Source organism: Hemiscyllium ocellatum, chromosome 43 (genome assembly GCF_020745735.1).
Source record: "Hemiscyllium ocellatum isolate sHemOce1 chromosome 43, sHemOce1.pat.X.cur, whole genome shotgun sequence".
Lineage (NCBI taxonomy): Eukaryota > Metazoa > Chordata > Chondrichthyes > Orectolobiformes > Hemiscylliidae > Hemiscyllium > Hemiscyllium ocellatum.
This window is the reverse complement of record NC_083443.1, coordinates 15041616-15060742: the sequence shown is the minus strand read 5'-3', so window position 1 is coordinate 15060742 and position 19127 is coordinate 15041616. Positions and strand designations below refer to the sequence as shown.

Here is a 19127-nt window from a genome sequence, read left to right as displayed (position 1 = left end):
TTGATTTGAAATGACCAGGACGTGCAGCCTGTAAACAGGCCATCAGTTTGGAGTTGGAGGTGCATTGTATACAAGTTGACAGCATCATTGCTTTGATTATGCTCATGGTACAGAGACATGATTGAAAGGTTTTGCTGGATGTGGCATCCTACTGGCCACGTCAACTACCAGGTGTGGATGCAAACAGTCAGCTTCTCATCAGAGTCACAAAAACAGAGCCGACAGCACAGCCAGCGCGCACCAGCTTCAACCCACCATCTCGCTGCCAGCGCTGCCCGATTATTTCAGAGCTGACCTTTTTCCCTTTGCTATCTTGTCAAAATCGACAAATGTACAATCTGACAGTAACTAAGAAAGAAAAGGACTCGGTCACAGTCAGAACCTGAAATTAAATAGAATTAGCCATTTCGGCATTCAGCTTTCATATTAATCACGTATAGCTGGGCACAAGCAAGGGTTTGATTCGTAAACTGGTCTACGACTTTGAAACGGAAGGAAATTTAATGTAAAATTGAACAGGATTCCTTTATTGTGATGACATGTTATTAGAGATTTGAACTGGTTGCTAGCTGACAGAATAGAGGTTTAGTATTGTACCTCAGCTGACATGGCAAGTAGGACATGAGAAGAACCATAGATGTAAGCTATAATGACGTGATTAAACCCTGTGACATTAACAAGAGAGCAGTCCACAATTTTTGTACTCACGGCTTTGTTTGCCTCATGCCTGCCATTTTTCATTTTTTTTATTTTTTAGTGTACTTGAGTATCTTGTGGTAGTCATTATCATTATTTAGATTCTTCATTCCAATATTTTTTAAATATTGTGAAGAAGAAAGTAAAAACATCCTATATAATTGTGATATACTTATAGAACAATAATTACCCAATATCTGACAACTATTTTGTTTAATTATGCAATATAATAGATTATATTGATCAGTCTTTGGAAGATTTCAGGTAAATATTCAGTTATATTCAACATTATGGCAAGCTCAATATTTTGAAAATTGTTTCAATTAAAAGGAAACTATTCTGGTAGGTAGACACCAAAATGCCATTTAAAAATATGAAAGTGAGCTCAGGGGTTATTCCTCTGTATCGAAGACACAAGCCAGAATCTTCATTATTCTGCATAATATAGAGAACCTTCAGATAATGAAAATTGACAAATAATCAAATGCTCAAAAGTTCAGCCATACATGTGTAACAATACAGTAAAACAGAAAGAGGGCAAGTACATAACTCATATTTAATCAGTACTAAGTATTCTTTATCGTTGAGAGACAAGTAAAATGTAAATGACAAAAGAGGTTGCACAGTGAGAGAATATCTTGTGCCTCTCTCTGACAAACTTCTGGTAAACAGGAATATGAATGAATACACGTTCAACATATTGTCATCTTCAGGCACTTACGAAACTCACATTTGATTTGTGCCTATATTCAGATAAAAAATAACACTAACATGCTGGCTAACAATCTGAACTAACAGGCTTATGTCAGGCAATTATAAGCGAAATACTGAATTTCCCAGTATAAAGACATTTCATTTTAATGGTGGGATTTTTAAAATTAACAAATGTTCTATTTACTTTTGATCAAGGATGGAAAGAATTTCCTGACTTAGTTCAATTTAAGTTCCCCATGGTTCTGTGGTAGCACTCTTGCCTCTAAGTTATTAGAATGTGATACTCGAATGCAGTGCTGAGTGAGTGCTGGACTGTTGGAGGTGCTGTCTTTTGTCTAAGACATTAAATCAACTCTCCCTTTACCCTCTCAGGCAGATTAAAAATGCCTCATGGCACTATTTCAAAGAAGGGCAGGAGAGTTCCTTTGGCAATATGTATTTCTCAATCAACATCATTAGAGCAGATCATTTGGCCATTATCACATTTCTGTTTATGGTATCTTGGTGTGTTGAATTTGTCTGCCTCTTTTTAAAATTACACTAGTGTCAATACTTCAAAAATACTTAAGATGCTGCAAAGTGCTTTGGGATGTCCTGAAATGTGAAGACACGATATAAATGCTTATCTTTTTCTTTCATTATGAAAAGCTTTTCAGGGGAAAACTTGCATTTTATTAAATTTCATCCCCATAATGGTAAACTACATTTGCAATCTCAAATATCACAAATACAACAAAGATAAAGCTCTGTAGTAATAGCGTCTGATAAAATTCATTAAATTCAATGATTGATTAATAATTCAGTATGGAAACATTAACTGTACTTCTGTATTTAGTATTGGGATTGAAATCAGTACTATTGCATTCTCACATAAAAGGAGATTTCCTCACATCAATCAAAACTAAAGCAGTGTATAGTATTTTATATATAAAACAAGGATTGAGTTTTACTCATTATTCAGCACTTTCGAATTTAATGCAGGAGTTTGACGTTTGGCCTGTTGAGCCTTTTGCACCATATAATAAAATAATTGGTCTCAACTGCACTTTTCTTTTAGCCCCTTCATTACTGTTTATCTCTTGTTAATCAAAAATCTGTCGACTTCAGCCTATCATAAATGCAAAAATGTTCATAATTGCAATTCTGTTGGGAGTATTGTTGCTTGCTGTATGATCAAAGCATGTGATGATATTGGAAAATGGCTGTACCAAGACTCCTGTGTTTGATGTCAGGTTGGTGTTAAATCTCAAAAAATGGTCGCCAAAGATTATTCTGCAGTCAGTTTTTGAAGCTTGCATAACATGTTCAAACTTGACTATGTGACTTCCAGGATCGCCATTATTCTTCAGATGCAGTCAATCTGCAGGATGCATCAGTACAACTATGCATGTGTTCTAAAATTAAGAGATATGCAGTTCATGACAATCTTGGCAGGCATCTGTTATATTTATGTCTGTTTTGCTCTTGTTACAGAATCATATCAAGTTGTGGTAAGAGGTAATGGATTTTCTCGTGCACGGAATGCTGATCAAGTTCTTTGTAGCTTCAAGATAAATGACACCGAAATAATAAGTAAGTGCAAATATGAACTTTACAGCTGAGATTTTTATAAGCAACACCATATTTAGGCAAATGATTCAAATCTGATCTCTGCTGAAATCATAACCAAGTCATTTTACTTGAATCCATTCAGCCAGGATGGCAAGTAACATTTTCATAATGTGACAGCAAAAAGCAATTAACATTGCAGGGCTTCACAGAACTTTGCATTTCCTACATTTTGGTGTTGTGATATCAAATGCATGAACAAAATGATGTTATTTCTCCAATAATACCTGAAATTTTGGATTCGCTAAGCAATATAGGTTCCATTTTGCTCTGGTGCCAGGCTGAAGATTTCTAAATTATTTTAGGAGTAATCCTGAACTGACAGTCTTGTAGGCTCCAGTATGAATGAAAGTATTAAAATCTGCCTAAACATTTACTTGTTTAGGAACTGGTTTATTACTCTAATTGGCACAATAATGAATCATTGAAACTCAACTCAGAAGTTTTCTTTCAAACCCAAGATTTGTCTAACATTTCCACTAAGAAATCCAAGTTTGCTAGTCCTGGCAAGGTCATCTGGCGGCAGAGGGCAATCCCTTCAGGGGGGTATCTCCGTTCGGTTCAAATGTACCTCTGGCTAAGTCAGCTGAAGTGCAACATTGATGTAATCTATGGAAATATTGATGGCCTGATCCATTTCTTGCTTCCTAGTGAAAATGATGGGAATGAAAGTGGAAAAGAAATGACAGTTTTCTAGGGAGAACATTTTTGTAAAGTTTTTTTAAAGAAGATATAATATTATAAGAGTTAATATTTGTATGGGATATAAATGTGCCAGTTAATTTTTCTGTCTGGGTTATTCAATTTATTTTAAAAGCTTTTACTTTTTGGCTTCAGCATGTTTTCATATATTATTATTGCTCTGCAAAACCTCAGAAAATGTCTAATTTAGATATGTCTCTAAGGTGTAGTTTTGAAGCTGCTTCACCATAACAAAAAAAGTAGTTAACACCGCAAGAGAGCTAGAAATTCTTTTCTCATCTTTATTCTTTAATGGGATGTGGGCCAGCATTTGTTGCCCATCCCTAATTATTGCAGAACCGAATGGCTTGCTAAGCTATTTTGAAGGGCAGTTAAGAGTGAACCACATTGCTGTGGAGCTGGGGTTACATGTAGGCCAGGTCAGGTAGGTATTGCAAGTTGCTAAAGGATATTGGAAGGGTTTTTATAGCAATCCATGGTAGTTTCGTGGCACCAATGCTGAACCTAGTTTTCCAATTCAAGATTTTATTGATTGGATTTAAATCCACCAGCTGGCATGGATTTGGACCCTTGTTTCCAAAGTACTAGCCTAGGCCAATGAATTACTAGTCCAGTGACTACCCATCCACATCCCAGTGAGCAGTGCTTAAGTCAGCTGACCAGAGGTTCATTTGAACTGAACGGACATACCCCTGGTGGGATTGCTCTCTGCCATCAGATGACCTTGCCAGGAGTTAAAAATTGGGGAGCCAGAGTACCCAAATTTAGAGAAGTGAAAGGAGACATGATAAAATCAGAAAGGGATCTAAAAGAGGTAAAGGGAAAGGAAGCAAAGGAAAAAAAATACAAGTGCAAATAATGTGATGGGCTCAGATCCACAATTAAGTCAAATGCACATGGAAATGGATTAGGGAAAGGCTGAAATGGCATAGAAATTAGGATGCATAAGAATCTGATAGTAACTGGAAAATAGGAAATAAATGAAGAATGTAGAAAATAGTCCAGGGTTAATGACTGAGCTCCCTTGGATGAGTACGCCACCACTGTCACAGACTTTATCAGCAAGTGTGTGGAGGACTGCATACCGAGGAAGTCAATCCAGGTGTTCCCCAACAGGAAACCCTAGATGAATCAGGATATGTAGACCATGCTAAAAACCAGGCATAAGGCCTTCAGATCAGGAGACCCACTCAAATTTAAGGAATCCAAGTGTGACCTTCGCAGAGCAATTAAGACAGCCAAGGACCAATACCGATCCAAACTAGAGACCCAGACAGACTCACAGCGATGATGGCAAGGACTGAGTGACATCACAGGTTCTAAAAAGAGACCATGCAAGATAGTAGACAATGACACATCCCTCCCAGATCGTCTCAACGCCTTCTATGCTCGCTTTGAGCAGAATTTTGGCAGAGAGGTAACACCTATTCCGACAAGTCCTGACGAACCTATTCCAACGGTCACTGGATCAGAGGTCAGATCAGTTTTCCTTCATGTGAATCCAAGGAAAGCGATAGGACCAGACGGAGTACCAGGCCTTGCACTCAGACCTTGCACAGATCAACTGGCAGAGGTCTTCTCGAACATCTTCAACCTCTCCCAGCAGCAGGCCACTGTCCCTGCCTGTTTCAAGAAGGCCAACACCATCCCTGTGCCTAAGAAGGCTCGTGCAGCATGTCTCAATGACTGCTGCCCAGTGGCCCTAACGTTGGTGGTCATGAAGTGCTTTGAAAGGCTGGTCATGGCATTAATCAACTCCAGCCTCCCCACTACTCTTGACCCACTCCGGTGTGCCTATCTGACCAACAGATCCACGTCAGATGCCGTATCACTTGCCCTTCACTCCTCCCTAGAACATCTTGACACCAAGAACAGCTACGTAAGAATCCTACTCATTGACTACAGTTCAGCCTTCAACACTATTATCCCATCGAAACTTAGTGATTTCAGACTAAGCCCCATGCTCTGCAACTGGATCTTCAGTTTCCTGACCCACAGGTCACAGTCAGTGAAGATTGGGGACAATATTTCATCCTCACTGACACTCAATACTACAGCCCCCTACTGTACTCACTGTACACCCATAACTGAGTCGCCAAATACCAGACTAATATCATTTACAAGTTTGCTGATGACACCGCCATAGTTGGTCGAATCTCAGATGGCGGCAAAACAGACTACAGACGGGAAGTGGAAGACCTGGAAAAATGGTGCATTGAGAACAACCTAGCTCTCAATGCTGGCAAAACCAAGGAACTCATTATTGACTTTTGGCAGGATGTTATTCATGCTCCCCCTACACATTAACAGCACAGAAATGGAATGAGTGAAGAGTGTCAGACTCTTGGGAGTGGTCATCCACAACAAGCTTTCTTGGACTCCTCATGTGGATGCACTAGTTACAAAGGCCCAACAACATCTCTTCTTCCTCAGGCAACTGAGGAAATTTGACATGACGGCAAATACCCTCGCCAACTTTTATAAGTGAGCCATTGAGAGCATTCTGTCTGGATGTATCACTACCTGGTATGGCAACTGGACCATTCAAGATCAGAGACAGTTACAGAGAGTGGTGAACTCTTCTGGACAATCACAAAGGCCAACCTCCCATCTATAGAATCCATCTACCAGGCCCACTGTCTAGGAAAAGCCGCCAGCATTCTCAAAGATCCATCCCACTCAGGCAATGTTTTTCTACAACCTCTACCACTGGGGAGAAAGTACAGAAGCCTGAATACATGCACCAGCTGGTTTCGAAATAGTTTCTACCTTACTGTTGTTAGAATACTGAATGGACTCTCAGACTCTTAACATTTGCCTGTACCTGTGCTTTTGTTTTTGCTGCTGTTTACCTATTATTTACTTACCTATGCTACTTAACTCTGTGACCTGCCTATATTGCTCATAAGACAAAGCTTTTCACTGTGCCTTGGTACACATCACAATAAATAAATTCAATTCAATTCAATTCAAATCCCTTGATGGCATAATGATGACTTGGGTAAAGGGAAGTCAGCATAGAGTCTCACCAAACCCTTGTCTGAGGTTGATTGCAGCTGTAGTTAATGCGGTTCAGAAGCTATATAATTGTCCGTAGTGTTAGGTAAGGGGTACATGTAGGGGTATGGGTGGGTTGCGCTTCGGCGGGTCGGTGTGGACTTGTTGGGCCGAAGGGCCTGTTTCCACACTGTAAGTCTAATCTAATCTATAGGAGAGAAAAGTACATGAGGAGATAGCAATTGTGATATTTTTTATGATAATGAAGATGCAGGAAGTGTACACAGTCTATTGCAAGATCATAAAGTGGATGGTGAAGTTGGGAGACACCATAAAATCCAGAAGCAGTCCAGATTTATTTATTTATTTACCCTTGTGGAAGATACTCTGGCCAAGACCAGACTATAAATGAGGAAACAGGATAACCCAGTGGTCAATCACAGGCCTGGTGGGCCATGGAAATCTCTCTGTAGTGGCAGAGATGGGGAAGTGGCTATAATTTGACTGCATTTACTTCAAATATTGCAAAACGCAGCAGACCAAAGACTGAAGTTGGGACTTAATGATCAAGCCTGCAAAATCACTTGACCTTAATTTTTCCTCTGTTCATCTGTGCTGTAATCCTTGTTCATGTCTTAATTACTGTTAAATTTAACTATTCTATGCAGTCGCAGCTTGCCTCCCATCTTCCACCTGACATTATATATGTGCTCATTAAAAACTCAGCCTATTATCTTAACTAGCTCCAATCATTCACCTAAAATTGCTTAGCTTCAGTGACTTCCATTCAATTTAAAATTCTCATCCTTGTTTTTGAATCTCTTTAAAGTGATGCCATTCTTTATCTCTCTGTTGGATCAACCTGTGCTTCTAGCCTGTGCTTTCCAGTTCTCCTTCCTTGCACATCCATGACTTTAATTGCTTTCAGTAGCCCTAGTACTAAACACCGGAATCCCCTTACTAAACCTCTCATATATGTTTCTCTTGTCTTTTAAGATGTCCCTTACTATTTCCTTGATTAGGTTTTCGGTTTACTATGCTGATAGAGTGTTTTTATTGATATTGCTGTTGGTTAGCATCTTTGGAACATTATTTTACATTAAATTCACTCTACAAATATAAGATATTATTGTTGTTTATGCTAAGAAATCCCAGAATTTCCTAACCAATCTCCTGTCTGTACCACCCAAAGGAGATTAACTAATCAGACATCTCATTTACTCTCTGTGGGATGTTCATACGTGCAAATTAAAAGTTGCATTTTCTTGCATAATAATAATGTCTATACTGTACTTAAATAATTCATTGGAATACCCAAGGATATGATAGCACATGATATAAATACAAGCTCTTTCTTGTATTAGGTAGTTTGAGCAAAATAACACTTATTTATTTTTGTAATGATTTTTTGCTGCACCTAATTTTTAGTCCTCAGAACTAGAATTTTTTTTTACATTTGTTCTTCATTCACCACTAACTTGGTAGGTATTAAGGAAGCCCTCTCATGATTGAACCTGAAATTGTTGTGGATAGAATAGGGGTAGCGTGGAGTTGCACGTGCTGTCCTATTTCTACATAGTTTAAAATCCAGTCCTTACATCATTGTTTTGTACCTTTAGAGTAAATCTTTGCTTGTTGCATTTTATCTTTCCCCACCAAAGATCAAAACATAGGATTCTGCTTTAGACAATCAGGGCACAAATCATACTCATGTTTAGCAATAGACAATTGAGTTTAAGGTTAGGTGAGCTGAAAGTGGCGGTACTGGAAATCAAGACAACATTTAACCTAATGTGCCATCAAGGAATCCTAGTAAAATTGAAGTCAATAGGACTCGCGGAACAGACTTTCCACTGGAGGATTACACATCACAAAGAAAGATAGTTGTGGTTGTTGGAGGCCAGCCATCTCAGTCTAAGGAATTCCTCAGAGCATGTCTGCAGTCCATCTATCTTCAGTTACCACATCAATGACCTTTCCTCCGTCACAAAATCAAATATGGGGATGTTCTCTGAAATTGCTCGGCACAGTGTTCTGTTCATTTCACAATTCCATCAACACCATAAACATTTACTCCCTCCACCACCAGACCATGGTAGTAGTGTATAGCTATCAACAGAGTTGACTGTAGTAATTTGACTCCTTCAAAAGCACCTTCCAAATCTAAAATTTCTGGAACTTAGATTGACATGAGTATTTGGTACATTGAAGCTCCACCACTTCCAAAATAAATTCTTCACCAGTTCTATCTTGTAGACTGGAGCTCTTTGTATTAAATATTCCAGAATGTAGTAAAGAGTGATGAATTAGTCCAGTTTCATTGTTAGAGCTGAAAAGTATTTTAACAGACTATAAGCTTTTTAATCTGCGTCTAGTGCACCACTATGAATAACCTCTTCCTTAAAACAAATAAAAATGACTTTAAAAAAGAGAACCGTTCATTAACTTAATTGATCTACACTTGTCAACTTCTGTGTAAATTAAGAATTTTTTGAGGTTTAATAGCTTTTAAAAAGGTACCTATTAGTATTCTTGTGACTTAAGAATAACTTAATTTTAACAATCTCCTTAAAAGTGGAGAAATGGGCACAGTTAGCAGAAATGGCATGATGATTAGTTTGAGCTGCAGGCACTGCGGGGCCAGTCTTGTTAGCAGGATTGCCTTACAGCAGAATCTTTCTAAGCTGATTGAAAATATTGCAGAAACTTTGGATTCACCGGTGTCAAGTTAAATGCCTTCATGTTCTGCACTGGTTTGCTGATTTTGGAGCTTTGCACTGAACATGTCAACACAGCATTGCAAACATCTCACACCACGAAGTTCAGTCCTTCTACAAGAGTGCACGACTGTCAACACTAACCAAATATACATTTTATTCATTTGGCTGATCTATTTTACAGGGCCCTCTTTCCTGTGTTACTCAATATAACACACTACCTGCTGCCACTCAATTATTGCACAAAATAGTAGTTGCCCAAACTGTGACATTGTCAGTTTTGCTTCAGGTTTAAAGGGCGGTAATTGTATGTTGAAGACATATTCAGTTAATTACCTTCTTGAAAGGTGTGACTGGTTCATTTACTTGCCAGACCTTATAAGATCAGTACATTTTTTTCCCTCCTGAATTCACTGCAGTGCTGAGTAACTGAGTAATTGAGTTGATTCTGAATGTTTCGACGACCTCATCTTTCTGCCGCTGTACTGTGCTTTTGTGGAGTTCCAGACAATGGCTCCTTTTTCAACCTATTGAGAAACACTGGAATGCTCTCAACACTCCTGGGGTGATGGGAGGGTGGGGAGGTGGGGTGCGGAGACCTGCATACAAATCCTGATGTGAGTCATTAGTTTCAATCTCAAGGTTGTGTGTGTTGTTAAGTCTAGACAACAATGTCTAATAACGATATGCACATCACTTTATGTGACAGCTGCCATATGCTCATTCAGCAACTCATTAATAACTGCCCAAGAAGCAACTATAGAAAGAACTGGCTAATCCATAACTCAGAGATGAGGGGGAATTTCTTCTCTCAAAGGCATGTGAATCTGAAGTTAGAGTCAGAGAGTCATTGCGATGTACAGCACGGAAACAGACTCTACGGTCCAACTTGTGCATGCTCATCAGGTATCCTAACTTAATCATTTGCCAGCACTTGGCCCATTACCCTCTAAACCCTTCCTATTCATATACACGTCCAGGCACCTTTTAAATGCTATAATTGTACCAGCCTCCACACTTTCTCTGGCAGCTCATTCCATGCATGCACCACAAATTTGCTCCTTACATGCCTTTTATATCTTTCCCCGTCATCCTAAATCTATGTCCTCTATTTCTGTTCTTCTCCACCCCAAGGAAAAGACCTGGTCTTTTTATCCTATCCATGCTCCTCATAATTTTATAAACCTCAATAAAGTCACCCCTCAGCCTCCGATGCTCCATGCAAAACAGCCCAAGCCTATTCAGCCTCTCCCTGTAGCTCAAACCATCCAACCTTGACAACATGCAAATAAATCTTTTCTAAGCCCTTTCAAGTTTCATAACATCCTTCTGATAGGAAGGAGACCAGAATTGCATACAATATTTCAAAAGTTGCCGAACCAATATCCTGCACAGTAGCAACATGATCTTCCCATTCCTATACTCAATGCTCTGACCAATAAAGGAAAACATACCAAACACCTTCTTCACAAACCTATATACCTGCGACTCTATTTTCAAAGAACTATGAACCTGCTCTTGAAGGCGTCTTTGTTCAGCAACACTTCCCAGGACCTTACCATTAAGTGTTTAAGTCCTGCTCTGGTTTGCTTTTCTAAAATGCAGCATCTTGTATTTATCTAAATTAAACTCCACCTGCAACCCCTCAGCCCATTGGCCCATCTAGTTGTGCTCTATGGTACCTTCTTCGCTGTCCATTACACCTCCAATTTTGGTGTGATTTACAAACTTGCTAACTATACCTCCTATATTTATAAGCAAGTAATTTATATAAATGATGAAAAGCAATGGACCCAGCACCAATCCTTGTGGCACACCACTCATCGCATGCCTCCAGTCTGAAAAGCAACCCTGCACCACAACAATCTGTCTTCTACCTTCAAGCTAGTTCTATATCCAAATGGCTAGTTCTCCCTGTATACCATGAGATTTAACCTTGCTAACCAGCCTCCCATGAGGAACCTTCTTGAATGCCTTACTGAAATCCATATAGATCTTGTTTACCACTCTGCCCTCATCAATCCTCTTTGTTCCTTCTTCAAAAAACTCAATTAAGTTCATTTCTTTACTGAAAGAGCTGCAGAGGCTGGGCTGTTAAGGTGTTCAAGGCTGAGATAGAGTTCTAATCACTCAGAGAATCAAGGGTTATATGAAAAAGATAGGAAAGCAGAATTGAGGGCTATTAGCTCAGTCATGATCTCATTGAATGTTGGAGCAAACTCAATGGGCTAAATGACCTACTTCTGCTCCTATATCTTATGGACATATAATCTATTCTCAACAGCAGTGTCAAGTGACTGTAGGCTGTCTATTCAATTGCATGCCTTAGGCCCTAGCAGCACTGGGACTGAATCAAAGGCTGACCACTGATTGGCAGAGTCACAGAACAGAACATCTGCATGGGCAGATGGTGCAAAAGCATCTGGGGTCAGCCAATGACAGTGGCCTCAGCAAAGGTTAGTGTTGAGGATGTGGTTAGTTTCTCTTTAGTGTCAGGTGTGCATTCTTACCAGTGTATTCCTGAATACCATTCTATCAAGATCTTCATCTGAGTCTCCCCATTAGAATTCATTTGCAATCTCCCCCTCCAGAAAGAGGTGACAAACAAATCATCATGTCCCCCTGGCCTGGCTGCAACCCATTCATGGTCGACTCATCACATGCTGATCCCAACTCTATTCTCATCTCTAAAGAACCATGGAGTGTCAGTGTCTGAGCTGGTGTCTGCAAATTTCAGATCAAGTGGTGTGGTCTTTTTACCAACACTATGCTCTTTCATCTTGGTCCACTGTGAGCTGGGAAAGTGCAATACAGGGGATTGATTAGCTTGGATGGCTGGTTTGCTCTGCAGAATAATGATAACAGTGTGGGTTCAATTGCTATACTGGTGGGGTTACCAGGTGCTCTCCTTAACTTTTACCCTGCCTTGGGGTGCGGTGACCCTCAGGCTAAACCACTATCAGTCGTCTCTGTTTAATTTGGCAGCAGCCCTATGATACCTTTGTAAACGAGTAGAGATAGATTTATATTCTTTATTGAGCATTGAAGAAAATTGTGCAATGAGAAAACTTTGCTTTATCCACTCATCTTAAATATTTTTGTTCTGACAAAATCTGTATTTACATTGTGTTTGTAACATAGTAAAATGTTTTAATACAAATCAAATTAAATTTTACACATTATCAGAGCATGCTACATTAGTGTGAATATTTCAGATTAGTCTCTGCAAGTCTTTTCATATTTAACATAAAATTTCAGCACTAATAAATATTTCCATCTTTTAGCGGAAAAGCCTCTTGTTGTGGAAGATAATTACTTACTCTGCACTGCTCCTGTGATAGATGAAGTTGGAATGTAAGTAATGTGTTAAATGCATGAAATTAAGTGTAAGTTTCTAATTGCAGCATAGATTACCACTGTAGATCACGATGCGTATGACGACCCCATTTTCTCAGTGCTAAAAATCATGCTTCTGTGTTTACTTGGCATATAAGCCAACCCATTTTTTCACGCAAGAGAAGTTATACTTTCATTAGTACTCTGCCTCAACTTTTCACTGTAGAAATGCTTCTTTTACTTACCCTACACTGTAAATCAATGCGTTGTCGCAAACAGTTGATACAGATTTGGTTGTGAACAAGATGCAAGGAAATTTAAGACTTGGACAAATAGAAGATACTGTACATGGTGTAGTAAGTGAAAAATTGAAATTAATCTTCCAGCGATGAGTATGAAGTACAAGGCTGCTCATGTGTAATGTGCCGTAATATTTGTTAAGTTGTCAAATAAAGTTACTGGAGTGAGATAATTCAGTATTCATGAAAATCTGGTGTGAGATTAGAAGATGTATAAGAGTTTATGCATCTTCAGAACAGAGACCGGCCATTGACCTGATTTTGAGAAGCATGTAATGGAACTGGTCCTTAAAAATTATCAGAATTGTCACATCACTACCATAAATGCAGTGCACATAAACACATTTAAGTCAGCCAATTCAAATGCTGGATCTGATAACTATTTTAGACCAATAGTTGCTGTAGCTCTTTTATGCGATAGAAGACTGAGTTTGCACGTAGGCAACCAAGAGACATTGGTGTCAAAGTTATCAGTTCATCATCAGCAAAATTACCCATTAAAACACTTTGGCAACATGGATAAAGTACCAACAATGAATTTTGATGTATACAGCAGCCAAACAGTGCAATTGAAAGGTTTGAAAGCAGTTTCAATCAAAATGACAAAACGTGAGAGGGCAAGATCACGGTGGTACTAGTATGCTTGGTCAATGGAACAAAATTAAAGCCTATGGAAATTTTCAAACAAAAAAACCATCAAGTTCCCTGCAGGCGGTTTTGTGCATGTCTTTAATAATAATTGAGTGGATGAGGATAGAGTGGAGTGATGGACCCATACCTAAGGTTCATATGGCCTATGTAAACAGTGCTGCTTATTGATGTGGGATATGTTCAATTCTCAGATGACCAGCAAAATCAAAGGATGTCTGAGATAGTAGTGGTAGAGGTGTAGTGGCATTGTCACTAGACTGGTAATGTTCCAGAAACATGGATTCCAATCACCATTGTGACAGATGGAGAAATTTGAAAGAAAAGGGCAGAGCTGTAGTTCTAGTATAAATGAATAAGTATAGCATTATATTTGCAGAAGAAATTCACAAACATCATTCCAAGGGTGAGAAATTTTAGTTTTGAGATTGTCATTCTGAAAATGTCCGCTTTGTCCCAACTCTGTCTTCTGTTAGTCAGCCAATTCTCCATCCTATTCTACTCCCAACAGAGTGGCTGTTTATCTTGTTAAGTAATCTTACCTTTAAAAAGCCCCTTTTGGTAATCCAAGTACATTTATATCTGCCTTTTATATTCAATTATCTATTCTTGTTAGCTTGTTAACTCCTCAAGGAGCTATAATAAAATTGTCGGACATGATTTCCCCTTCATGAAGCCATGCTATTCTGCTTGGTTATATTGAGTTTCTAAATGTTGTGTTATTGCATCCTTTGTAATCCTTTCTCAATGACAGATGTTAAACTAATTGGCCCAAACCTACCTCTTTTCTGTTTCCCTTCCTCTGAATAAGGTTACATTGACAATTTTCCAAATCTCTAGAACTTTCCAGAATCTAAGGATTCTTGGAAAGTTACTACCAACAAATCTACTGTCTTTGTGGCTACTTCGTTTAAACTCGTAGGATGCAACTCATCAGGTTCAGGGGATTTATCAGCCTTTAGCTCCATGAGTTTCCACAGCCTGACTGGTCATCAGTGGGCCTACAACCAAAGAATACATCCCTCCTAAAATCTTGGTCTGCAAAGGAATGCTAAGACAGATGGTAAACAAATAAAGAAGAATGAGGAATTAGTTAATGTGTGATAATTCTGTTCCTGACATTCAGAAAAAAAAGCATTAAAACTGGAGAGATTGTGTAGCAAAAGTCTGAATTTTACCAAAAGTCAGCGAAGTAGCAATTTCAGAGAGCTTCATGAAGGGTTTCTCTCTGGGACCCCTAGTGAGTTTTTTTATTGATATTGCGAATCTCATTTTCCCAAATTTGCCATTTTTCCAACTGACTTCCTATTATGCATGTCATTCAGGGTTGGGAAAATTCAGCCCATTTTTTCACCAAGATGTTAGCAAGGCTAAGAAATGTTAGAAGATGCTTTATCAAACTGCAATTTTCACATTAGAGTACCTCTTTATTTGTCATTTCTACCATATACAACTGATAGAGTAAAATTGAGACAATGTTTCTCCAGGACTCAGAGTTCTACACAGACAGCACAAATTACACACTCGTACATGGCATAAAGTGCATAAGAAGTGCAAGTTATAGTGTGATAGAAGAATGATAAATAATAGGCATTTTTTCTAGCAGCAGTTCAAAGTTGTGCAAAGAATTTCAGATGGGAAAGATTCCAATCATACTATGTTAAGGAGCCTGATGGTTTGGGGGAAGAAACTGTTGCACAGTCTGGCTGTGAGAGACTGAATGCTCCAGTATCTTGAGCCAGATGGCAAGAGGAAGAAGCGTTTGAGTGTGAGGTGTGTGGGATCTTCCACAGTGCTCTTAGCCTTTCAGATTCAGCGTGTGGAGTAAATGTCTGTAGTGGAGGGGAGAGAGACCCCGATGATCCTCTCAGCTGTCCTCACTATCCGTTGTAGGATCTTACAATCCAAGACAGTGTAATCCCCGAACCAGGCAGTGATGCAGCAGCTCAGGGTACACTCAATGAACCCTCTGTAGAATGTGGTGAGGATGGGGTGGGAAGTGGGCTTTCCTCAGTCTACGCAGAATGTAGAGACGATGCTGGGCTTTCTTGTTTATGGAACTGGTGTTGGCAGCCCAGGTGAGATTCGCTGCCAGGTGTACACCAAGAAATTTGGTGCTCTTCACAATCTCCACAGAGGAGCAGTCAATGTCCTGCAGAGAGTGGTCGCTGCATGTCTTCCTGAAGTCAACAGTGATTTCTTTCATCTTGTCCATCTTCAGAGACAGAGCGTTGGCTCTGCTCCAGTCCGTTAGCCTCTGCACCTCCTCTCTGTATGCTGATTCGTTGTTTGTACTGATGAGACCCACTACAGTCATATCATCAGTGAGCTTGATGATGTGATTCGAGCTGTGTGTTGCCGCACTGTCGTGTGTCAGCAGGGTGAACACTCAGTGGACTGAGCACACAGCTCTGGAGGGGGCCCCATGCTCAGCGTGATGGTGTCGGAGATGCTGTTCCCAATCCAGACTGACTGAGATCTCCCAGTCAGGAATTCCAGGATCCAGTTACAAAGGGAGATAATTAGGCCTAGCAGACTCAGCTTTCCAATTATGGACCGAGGAACGATAGTGTTAAATGCAGGACTGAAGTCTATGAACAGTAGTCTGATGTAGGTGTCCTTCTTCTGTGGGTGGCATGGTGGCTCAGTAGTTCGCACTGCTGCCTCACAGTGCCAGGACTCTCTGTGTGGAGTTTGCACATTCTCCCTGAATCTGCTTGAGCTATCTCTGGGTTCTCCGGTTTCCTTCCAGAATCCAAAGATGTGCAGGTTAGGTGAATTGGCCATGCTAAATTGCCCATAGTGTTCAGGGATATGTCGGTTAGGTGCTTTAGTCAATAATAAATATAGGATAATAGGGAAGCGGAATGGGTCTGGGTGGGTTACTCATTGGAGGGTCAGTGTGGCCTTGTTGGGCCAAAAAGCCTGTTTCTACACTCTAGCATCCTGTGATTCTCTGGGTGGGAGAGGGCCAGATGGAGGTTGGTGGAAGTGGCATCATCTGATGAGCGAATTATTCGATGGGCGAACTGCAGGTTGTCCAGTGAGGGTGGCAGCAGGGTCTTAATATGCCCCATCACGATCTCGAAGCACTTCATGATGATGGGTGTCAGTGCAACAGGAAAGTAGTCATGGAGACAACACGCTGAAGACTTCTTCGGCATGGGGACGATGGTCGTAACCTGGAATTATGGCACAGTTCAGGGAGATGTTGAAGATGTCCATGAGAACATCCGCCAGTATGTCAGAGCATCCTCTGAGCATGCTGTCAGGGATGTTATCTGGTCCAGCAGCCTTCTGTGGGTTGGCCATGGTAAGATGCCATACCTTGTCATTGGGGGAGGTGGCATGGGGAGGGGGAGTGGACTTCCTCATTGCCACATCATTTCATGCCTCAAGTCATGCATGTTCAACTCATCCGGGAGGGAGGTATCACTAGCACAAGCAGGTGATGCTGTTCTGTGGTTGGGGTTGGACTGGATGCCCTTCCACATGTTCCGTTTTTCACAGCTGTTCTGAAAGTGTATAATCTCTGTGTGTATGCACATTTTGACTCTATGATGGCCCGGGTCAGGTTGGCCCTTGCTGTTGTTAGGGCCGCCTTGTCATCTGTTCTGAAGGCAGAATCATGGGCCCTCAGCAACGCAAACACCTTTGTGGTCATCCACATTGGGGCGAGAAGTGATGGTCTTGGACACAGTGACATTGTCAATACACTTGCTAATGTAGTAAATCACCGACGCTGTCTATCTCTGTAAGTTAATAGAATCGCCATCGGTTGTCATGTCCCTGAACACGCATCAGTCAGTGTGCTCAAAACAGTATTGAAGAGCAGAAATGGTTCCTGCCGGCCAGAACCTGCTTCAGAACTGGTTTGACACGTCTGATGAGCGGTCTGTATGCTGGGATTAGCGTATCAGAGATGTGGTCTGAGGAGCAGAGGTGGGGCAGGGGCTTTGTCCTGGATGCGTTGGAGATGTTTGTGTAAACCAGATCCAGCGTGTTCTCCCCTATCATCGCAAAGTCCACAGGCTGATGGAATTTAGGGAGCATGGACTTGAGGTTCGCATGGTTGAAATCGCCAGCAACAATAAACAGTCCATCAGGATGTGCATGTTGCAATCCACTAATAGCCTATACAGTTCACAAAGTGCTTCCTTAGCATTAGCACTGGGAGAAAAATATATCCCAACTATCAGGACAGCAGTGAATTCCCGTGGCTAATATAATGGTCTGTATCTAACAGTCACAAACTCTACCAGTGATGAGCAGTAACTGGAGGCTAGCACGCAGTCTTTACACCATTTCATGTTGATGTAGACGTACAGATGTCCACCCCGAGCCTTACCACACAGAGCTGCATTTCTGTCGGTGTGAAACAAGGCAAGCCTGTCTAGTTGGATGGCGAGTTCTGCAATTCTGTCGCTGAGCCATGTTTCTGTGAAAACAAGGACGCAGCAGTCTCTGAACTCACGCTGAGATACCTGCCACAGGCAGACACAGTCCAATCCAGGGAGCAGACATTGGAGAGCAGAATGGATGGGAGAGCTGGCCAGCTAGGGTTTGTTTTAAGTCTAGCATGAATTCCTGCATGCTTAACATACGTCCATTCCTCGTACAGTGCTTCCGATGACCCAACACCTGGCTACTGACATCAGGCCTGGTCTCTGCATCAAGCGAGAACTCCTCCAAGCATATCACACTTCTTCCTCCTCACACACTGCTTCTGAAGTCTCAAGACCTGGCCACCAGCTTTAGGCAAGGCCGAGGACTGGAGGTCTGGTTTCTCAAGCAAGCTGAGATCACGTAGCTCCTGTTGTAGCTCTCCATCCAGGTACATTTTCAGCCGGTTCCTGTACCGTAGCAGTGTTTGCAGACTCTATCAGTGTCTGCAAACTCCAGGTTTCCTGTTTTCCCTGGAACTTAGTAGGTCTCAGTCCAGAGAGGCCACTGTGAGTGGCTGCCGCGCCGCTATCTTGGATTCAGGAGCCACCAACTTGGATTAGAGCAGGGAATATAAAACAAAAATGTATGATTAGAGTTTTAAAATCGTGAGAGAGAATGGGAAAAGAATCCCATTGGCTTGGCTTGGGTCAGTCATAAAATATTGCCAATTTGAAAGGTTCACCAAGAGAGATTAGGAGAAATAGTTTTATCTAGAATTGCTATAGTATGAAATGCTTTTCTATAGCAAACCAATGAGGTAGACACCATAGCATACTTTAAGAGTAACATTTGAACAACTGAATTCAGGGCGATGATGGTCAATTAAGTTCTAATTGTCCTACCAAAATGAGGCTAAGTTGCCTCAGACATCGTGAATTTCGGTGCTTGGTGGTTTAAACTTTAAATAATAATAAATGTTTGAATGTTTGATCCTTCTTGCTGAAGCAAAGTAATTCTCATTCGT

The 19127-nt window shown here is 40.7% G+C and overlaps 1 protein-coding gene across 1 annotated transcript in view; it reads left to right on the top strand.

Annotated features, from left to right (window-relative positions):
• The window catches only part of LOC132834906 (anthrax toxin receptor 1-like), a 123045-nt gene that overhangs the window by 26712 nt on the left and 77206 nt on the right, over nt 1-19127 (top strand). The window contains exons 10-11 of the mRNA XM_060854025.1: nt 2884-2982; nt 12719-12788. Of these exons, the coding sequence (XP_060710008.1) occupies nt 2884-2982; nt 12719-12788 (169 nt within the window). The remainder of the gene's footprint in view (nt 1-2883; nt 2983-12718; nt 12789-19127) is intronic.